The sequence below is a fragment of the Solanum pennellii genome, chromosome 7 (assembly GCF_001406875.1).
Source record: "Solanum pennellii chromosome 7, SPENNV200".
Taxonomy (NCBI): domain Eukaryota; kingdom Viridiplantae; phylum Streptophyta; class Magnoliopsida; order Solanales; family Solanaceae; genus Solanum; species Solanum pennellii.
The window spans coordinates 68,960,385-68,969,399 of NC_028643.1; the positions used below are offsets into that span (position 1 = coordinate 68,960,385).

The 9,015-nt window shown below is 34.3% G+C and overlaps 1 protein-coding gene and 1 pseudogene across 2 annotated transcripts in view; one reads left to right on the forward strand and one right to left on the reverse strand.

Moving 5' to 3' along the window:
• LOC107026064 (ribulose-1,5 bisphosphate carboxylase/oxygenase large subunit N-methyltransferase, chloroplastic) overlaps nt 1-6,409 on the forward strand; it is a 9,257-nt gene extending 2,848 nt beyond the window's left edge. For both annotated transcript variants that reach the window (XM_015226905.2, XM_027918255.1), the window contains exons 4-12: nt 1,025-1,082; nt 1,651-1,704; nt 1,949-2,020; nt 2,110-2,190; nt 4,334-4,506; nt 4,701-4,803; nt 4,891-5,022; nt 5,687-5,809; nt 6,065-6,409. In XM_015226905.2, coding sequence (XP_015082391.1) covers nt 1,025-1,082; nt 1,651-1,704; nt 1,949-2,020; nt 2,110-2,190; nt 4,334-4,506; nt 4,701-4,803; nt 4,891-5,022; nt 5,687-5,809; nt 6,065-6,151 — 883 coding nt within the window. In that variant the 3' untranslated portion in view covers nt 6,152-6,409. The remainder of the gene's footprint in view (nt 1-1,024; nt 1,083-1,650; nt 1,705-1,948; nt 2,021-2,109; nt 2,191-4,333; nt 4,507-4,700; nt 4,804-4,890; nt 5,023-5,686; nt 5,810-6,064) is intronic.
• On the reverse strand, nt 3,391-4,327 carry LOC114077889 (annotated as a pseudogene).
• Nucleotides 6,410-9,015: the final 2,606 nt, after the last annotated feature.

The window sequence follows — 9,015 nt, forward strand, 5'->3', positions numbered from 1 at the left end:
TGGGTGGGTGGGTGGTGGGGAGGGGGGGTCAGGGATCGGGTAAAAAAAATAAAATTTTAAAATTGAATTTTTTTAAAAAAAATTGTTGTTTTTCCCAAAAAATGGAAGTTAAAATTGTAGGAGAGTTTTGGAAAATGTTTTCCTTAATTTTTGAAGGGAAGTCATTTAATTTTGAGGAAAATGAGTTGATTTGGAAAACATTTTCCAAAACTTTTGTCTCAACCAAACATGAGAAACACACTCTTAAGCCTACTTCTTTTTCGGAAAAAATACTTTTGGTCACTCTATTATTAGCTTCTGTTCTCGCGACATTGATGGCGGAGACAAGATTTTTTCACTAAGGAGGTTCAAACTATTAAGAATAAACACGCGAAGAAGCCAAAGGAGATTAACATTTACTATATGCATTAATTTTTTATTTTTTTCGAACAATGTATAAACATAATTTAACAATGTCCGCTGAAGGGGGTTCATCCCCTACTGGCTCCACTCCCACGTGACAGACACCTGATTAGGAACACATTACCCTGATTATTTGTAATGTCTCATTGGTCTCTCCACTAACACATTCCTGCAAAAGCACATGGACTTGACTATTTAGTATATGGCCATTGCATGCTTCAGTAAGGGTGGGCTGTTTTAATGAGGAGGAAGATAATCAATTGAGGTCAGAAGAATGAACAACATGCCAAATAAACTACAATCTTCATGACACAAAGAAAAAGTACCAAAAATACCACACATTTAGCATATGATGCTACAGTCACATTGCATAATAGTATATTTGTTCATTGGATTTGCAAGAATCTGTCGCTACGGGACCAAAAGTGAACAACCAAAATAATTGAATGTTAAACATGATTAGTCGGATACCACAAGGATTACAGCTGAACTTGTCAAAAGCTGAAGAAAAGTAAGGTTGTATAGTTCATTTAGTTTCATCGAGAGAAGTTGTGTTCATTTGCTTTTCAACGTTGTCTACTTGTCTTGCTAACTATTATTTGTTTCATGATCTTTGATGCAGGTACAATGACTTAAGGCTCAGAATATTTTCCAAGCATCCTGATTTATTTCCTGAAGAGGTACATAAATATAATGGCCAGCTAATATTTGAGTCCGGATAGAATTCATCTGTTTGTCATATATTTTTGTTTCTTGGGGGTAACAATTGTCTATGTAAAGTAATAAGTTTTCACATTTCCTGGAGTTTATTTTATATAATCTACTTTTGGCTTCAAATTGGATGACTACATAGTCGTGTGGTAATGTTGATTTGATTCTGTATCAAGAACCATATTCTTGGACCAAGTGGAGCAATCAAAAGGTCAAGCTTCTTTTCAACTGACTGCTTGTTTCACAATAAACCATCATACTTCCATCTTGAAATAAGAGGTTTATAAATGAATTCTGCACAATATAGATCATCAGACTGCTTCTTATATTCACCAAGATCAGCACTTCCTAGAACTGATTGGACGTGTTGTGGAAAGAACGTACTCCTGCAAGTACTTTGGTTGTCTGGAGAAGTTGAGAGATGCATTATTGTTATACAATTAACTAGAAAGTGGAGACTTTACACAGCCTATTGCTAATTTTTGTTTATTCAGTGTCATAATATTTATTAAAACAATCTGCTGCATGTTAATGCAGATATTCAACATAGAGACTTTCAACTGGTCATTTGGAATTCTCTTCTCACGTTTGGTGAGTTACATACATGGTAGTCACAAAATTTGCTTGTCCTGTGATTTGTGCTGTCATTCATGTTTAGGCATCACAGGAAAAACTTGTACAATTGAGTGCAAAAACCATGATGGGGGTGTCTTTTGAGAAATGGTATACCAAAAAGAAAAAGAGATTGTGTCATCACTCTTGTGCTCGATGCAGAAGATCTACTTCATGAGAAACTATGCGGTGTTACCTAAATTTCTTTGTGTGTTAACCACAGGTCAGGTTACCCTCTATGGATGGAAGAGTTGCGTTGGTTCCTTGGGCAGATATGTTGAATCATAATTGTGAGGTTGTGAATAACACTTCTCTGAGAATGTCTGTACTTGACATATTTGACACAACTGTTTCTGATTTCTTCAGATATTTTAATTGTTCAAGGTGGAAACATTTCTTGACTATGATAAATCATCGCAAGGAATCGTCTTTACAACAGACAGGGCATATCTGCCAGGTGAGCAGGTACACATTATTCTGATTTTTCAAAAATGATTAGCTAAATTAATGTATTCCCAAAATTACTATTCCCCCTCCTTAAAAGTCAATAGTGAACTCAAATTAGAAAATTACCGCCCTGTGTCTTAGAGATTACCATAGACTAACAATATTCTGATTAACCTAGCTGAACCGAAATCTTTTTAGCACACCCTTTGTCATGCCCCGAGACTACCCCCTAGATGCAACACGGTGCTTAGAGCCACAAGTGACCCAAGCTAACCTCATAGCATGACACTAAGAATAGCATAAATCCACGATAGAGGATAACTGAACGTGAAGCTAACTGACATAGTCTAACAACTCAATAGACAAAATATTTGAGTACATATAAGTGGAAGTCTAAACTATCTGTCTGAAATCCTCTACTACTGTGAGTTGCTAGGACAAGCCCATAGCTAACTCCAAATATTTGAACCTTAAAGTAATAATTGAATGAAAATGTAAGTGTTGTCCTCGGAGAGATGAGGACTCACCGATACGGCTGACTAGAGATAGTACTAACAGCGAGCTGGATACTGAGCATCAGAACCTATATTATCAAACAATATAGGCAGAAGGTATGTGGTTGGGGACTGATCATGAAGAAATACTTATTTACAAAGAAAAACCCACGAAGATTATAGAAAGTTCTAACTTGTAGGAATCATAAACTTGAGAAATTGGGGTTCTCTTGGGACTCAATGGTTGAAGGGATACTCATTGATGAAATCCCACATACCTAGACTTGTAATTTTGGCTTGATTCCTTCAGTGGGGACTTGAAGCTTGGAACCCTGGTTCTTACTTTGGGAGAAAACTTGAGAGAGAAGAAACTTTGATTTGGGAGAGTTAGGAGAGAATGGGAGGCTAGGGTCACTAGGAATCACTTAATCCCACTTAGAATAGGTCAAACAACATCGTATAGAAATCAAAAGAGTGGAAAAAGACCGAATTAACTATGATTTAAAACTGACGGAGGCCATCTATGGATGCCTTCCATGGTCGGTATATCACTCCACGGTCCGTGGCAGTGCTCGTAAATGGAAAGGAAATTCTGAGTTATGAGGGTCAACTCCCCAGACTCTTCTCCGGTCCACAGAACTCTATACGGGGCTGTACAACTACTTGTAAAGATAGGGAATTATGGGGGTTTGACGTCTTGTATACAGACCAATCTACAACCCGTGATAACTTCTATGGTCCTCAGAATGCTCCGTGAACCTTTCTAAGAAATTTTCCAATCTTGAGCTCTAGTCTATGGATCCCATCAGTCTGTGAATGGGTCTGTACTGAGTATGTAAGATAATGCATGATAAAATGATAACTGAACATGAAGTATTTGTAAAACATGCTGACGAAATGACCATCGTAATTATCGATTTTTGACTGAAACATAACATAAACACCAGCTCTGCTGATGCAATCACAAGTACAAGCTTGATCAATCTCATTGCTGATAAAACATCTCATACAAATAATACAAAAGCAATAAATTACTATTACAACAAACACATGACAAATTAATTAGCAAGATAAACAGTAAAATGTAACTGAGTCTTCACACCATCTATTTGTTGATTTGCAGCTGAAGAAGTCTTGATAGTAGCAAATCCCTTAGCATTTACATACTTTCCAGTACCACCCATGATAGTAAGATGTGATTGAAAATCTCTCAACTCTGTGAACCCCAAAGAAGCTCAAACTATCACGATAACTTCCACTATGAAACATTACTGTAAATGCCATAGTTCCGGCTAGTTTCATCTTCTGAACTAGAAATGTAAAATCCTTGAGATTTTCCAACTACGCCTGAGTTGAGTTCATGACCTTCTGTTAATTCGTCGTCGAATACTGTCATTGTACCAAACATGAGTTTTTGGAAAGTTACTCCTGATCCTAATTGAGCCATGTTTAGGGCAGGGTATCCGTCACCTCCACCGCTGATGTTGTTGTTACCGTTGTTTTGAGGTGTTATACCCTTATTTATTTTTACCCCGCCAGTATGCAACATAAAATTTTATATCTGTATAACGTAATTGATGAAAGCTCCTCATAGAACCACTTGATGTTTAGGATAATCATGCTAGAGAATGCCTTGCATACATAACCTTTAAGCTTTGATTGTACAGGTTTTTATATCATATGGAAGGAAATCTAATGGAGAACTTTTGCTTTCATATGGATTTGTTCCTAAAGAAGGGACCAATCCAAGCGATTCAGTTGAAGTGTCATTGGCACTTAAGAAATCTGACAAATGTTACAAAGAGAAGGTGGAAGCTCTAAAGAAGCATCGATTATCAGCGTGAGTACTTTGGTTATATGGGGTGGTCCGCGTGACAGTGAATAGATACTTGAGTCATTTCTGAAAAAATGTAGAAACCTTCTCGCTATGGTTTCTTGTCATAAGTAAAAAAGAAAAGAGCAATGATGTTCATAGATTTTGATGTCTTTGTTGTTTTATGTTTAAAAAACACTAACTTGCTTGACCTTGAACAGATCGGAATGTTTTCCAGTACAAGTTACTGGTTGGCCACTGGAGTTGATGGCTTTTGCTTATCTAGTGGTCAGTCCACCTAGCATGAGCAGACAGTTTGAAGAGGTGCGATAAATCTCAACTTTGCAAGTTAGGAAACTTGAAATACATTCTTTAATTGGGAAAGAAAGTCTAAAACCAAGTCTATTACAGATGGCTGCTGCTGCATCAAATAAGGCAACATCAAAGAAAGATATCAAGTATCCAGAAATAGAAGAAGATGCATTGCAATTTATTCTCGATAGTTGTGAATCTAGCATATCAAAGTATTCCAAATTCCTTCAGGTAGTAAATTACTTCACTCAGTACTACTGTCCTATAATCACACCAACATGGATACCGGCATGTGATGTTGCTTCCTTTAGCCATCATGTGGTCCTAGAGAAAAAGAAACAAGAGAGCTTTTAAAGGGATTGAAAATGATTTTGTATATTTGAGGAGCTTTTTGTTTCTAGTTAGCTTTTGGTGCAGCTAAGGCAATCCTGTTGTCTAGAATATAATGTGTCATCTGTAGAGGACCAAATTCTTGTGTGTATCCTCAGCTTTTTTGTTTATGGCTTGTATACAGGAATTGTTTCACTAATCACTGTGGCATGGTTGTAGAGATGATATAGAGAGGTGTACCTTTTTTGTCTGCATCTACTGTTTGTATAAATTTGTTCCCTTGCATATACCTAAGCTAATAGACTATCAGTCTTTTTTTTTTGATAACCATGGTGTCGGGACAACTTTTATGCACCTCGACTAATTCCATGGATACCTATAACATTTCACCAACAAAAGGTACCATAACTTTGTCCACCAAGGTTTAGGACAAATATGAAGAAATCACCTAGTACTTTCTGTCTATGCCGGATTTGAACCTGAGACCTCATGGTTCTCAATTCATTTCATTGACGATTAGGCCACACCCTTTGGGTGCTTTAACTATCAAATCTTCTTGTGACAGGCAAGTGGAGAAATGGATCTCGATGTAACAAACCCAAAGCAACTAAACAGAAGAGTGTTTCTGAAACAGCTAGCAGTTGACCTGTGTACAAGTGAGCGAAGGATACTCTATCGTAGCCAATATGTAAGTACAGACTCTGTTTCACATTCCAAATTACTAATAACTCTCCATAACAAGTAGTTGATTGCACTGTCAGTCTCTGCTTCATTTGCGACAGCTTAATGATCTCATGACGCCATCTTTTAATGAAACATAGTAGGATAGGCATATGTTTGTGTTTTGCATAAATCCTAACTTGCTGTAATTCAATTTATTGTTTATGCTTGCAAAGTGATTAATCAATCTTTTCAATTCTGAGCTTTTGTGACATGATACCAGATATTGAGGAGAAGATTGAGGGACATAAGGAGTGGAGAATTGAGGGCTCTGAATTTATTTGATGGACTTAAGAACCTTTTCAAATGACTTAAAGAATGACTCTTCCTGGATTTTGAAATTGTTTCCAAGAAAGTTTGCCACTTTCTCAATGATCAATTCTACAACACAAGTTGGAGTTTCCTGAAAATGTCTGCTCTCAGTGTATAATTTGCTATTCTACCTTCCAGCTTAATTAGTTTCAAGATTATTTGTTATCTCCAAACTTTTTGCTTACTGTTATGACCGGTTTGATGTTGCCATGTGTCTATTTCTTTTTAGCACCAAAAAGTGGATTTTTTACTCTTTTTTTTTCTCTGTGTTTGGTACATAAGAAAAAAATATTATTCTAAAAGTATGTGTCATAATCTTGACAAATAATATGAGAAGTTGGGTGGGGATGGGTGAAGATGAGGTATGTTGAAGGGTAAGACGATACAATAAATATGCAATGCCGCTTATAGAACTTGTTGAATCTGAGAATACTAAGGAGGATTGCTAGCACAGCTTGAGAAGGTTATAATGTGTTTAGAAATCTATTACTCTCACCGTCTCATTTTATATATCATCCATTTCTATAAATAGTTGATCCATATCTATAATACTTGTCATTTTCTAAAATCACTGTATAAAATTATTATATTGTTCCTTTTTTACCCTTGTAAATTACTAAGTAAATGATCCATGTTCATTGGTTAAATTAATTAATCAAAATAAATTTATTCATATCCATTTATTGAAAACTTGAGTTTCAAAAAAATTAAATAAGGATAAAAGGGTAAAGTTATATCATTTTTTAATGCAACTGCAAAATAAAAAAGTGATATAAAATGTACGGAGGGAGTATATTTTATGAAACCTCAAACTGTAGCCTAGCCAGGAATTTCATTAAGGGCGTTCAAACTTTTAATAGTAATTTTTTTTTACATAAGACACTATACAAACGTCTAAAAATTCATCATCGATTTGATTTCTCAAGTCATTTTTAATATACTTCATTGCCGAGAAAACTCTTTCAATGGTTATAGCAACTAACAAAAGCAAAACAAATTTCACTAAGCGAAATATAAGTGGATAACTTAAATTTTTCTTTGACTCTTTCAATTTTCTTGAAAGTTCAACAAGTCCACCTAATTCAGAGAATCTTTTATCAGTTGCGCGTACATCGATAATGTAATTGACAAGCTGATATTAAAAATGTATTAAAATTTAAGCAAATAATTTAATTTTAATTGAAAAAAAAAATAATAAGGGGAAAGGATTCAAACTTGGGTTCTCGGAGAATTTCATGACACAATGGACCATCAAGCTACTAAATGTTTATATTAAAATTATGCATATCTATTTACTTAATTAAATTCAAGAAGTCAAAATAATTACTGCAAAGAGTAGGATTGCCCCATCTAGTGCCAACTCTGCTGCTCCTTAGTTATTTCAGAGGATCCAAATTATATATATATATATACCAATATTAAATTAAAATTTTATATGTATATATAGCGTAATTTTTCGACAAAGGGTGTCCAATTGGACAGAGCTTACGTGGCTCCGCTCCTGCCTCAAAGGAATAAACAAATAAATGTTAAAAATATGAAGAGCTGCTGAATTAAAGAGTTGGCATCGAATGTAGAATAACTACTGCAAATGAAGAAGTACTCCCAATTCAATGTAGATGAAACTATTCAATTAACAGAAGACATTTTTAGGAGTAGAATGACCATTTAAATTTCACATTTATTTTTGTATAATAGATGAATTTGATCTATAATGCAGTATAATTAATTGTTACTCCTTAAATTCTACCTATTTTGATTAGAGTTAGGAAGACATAATTCTTGTAAATTGGTTAATAGAAAGCACTTATTACGAATGGTAATATTTAATAGAACGTATGGTTACAATTTTGTACAAAATATTGTATTTGTAGAATTTTAGTAAAAGGGTAAAATAGTCAATTTAATATAATTAATAGGATCCTATAAGTTACGCGGTTAAGCAAACATATACTATTTAATTACTCATCATAGCTGTAGCTTGCTATAATTACCACTCACGACTAACATTATACATTAATTATGTGGGCTTACTTCGAGTTTGAAACTTACATAAATATACTATAATAAAATTTTTTTATCATTTATAGCAATAACATTTTCTTTTCACTTGATCACTTTTAATTCATTTATAATACAAGTTTAATACATATTACAAAGAACAATTTATTATTCACATATAATATAATACAAGTTTTAATGATGGATAATACATTTATCACACATTTTAATACACTTATAGTACAATGTGTCAATTTTTTTACCAAATAAACATAATAAAATATCACACATTTTAATACACTTAGTACAATGTGTCAATTCTTATATATATTGCATACATAATTCACTTCTAATACATAGTGCAAATTTAACATAATATTGCTATAAATGGTAATAAATAAAAAGTATCGCTAAAATCAGTAATATTTACTAAAATGTACTAATTCATGTATTTTTTCCTAATTAGTCACATTTGTATATGTATAATTCGTCACAATATACAAATACATATGTATAATGTACAACTATTTAATCAATAGTCATATACAATTCACCTCTCTCCCACTCTCCGACCTCTCTCGCTCGCCTCTCCCACTCTCCGACCTCTCTCGCTCGGCTCTCTCCTCTCTCTCCCAATCTCACTTGCATTTTATACAAATACATATGTATAATATACAATTATCTAACCAATATACATATACAATTCACCTCTCTCCACTCTCTGCTCTCTCTCACTCGCCTCTCCTAATCTCGCTCACCTCTCTCTCTCAATCTCGCTTGTCATATTTACAAATACATATGTATAATATATAATTACCTAACCGATATACATATACAATTCACCTCTCTCCGCTCTCTGTC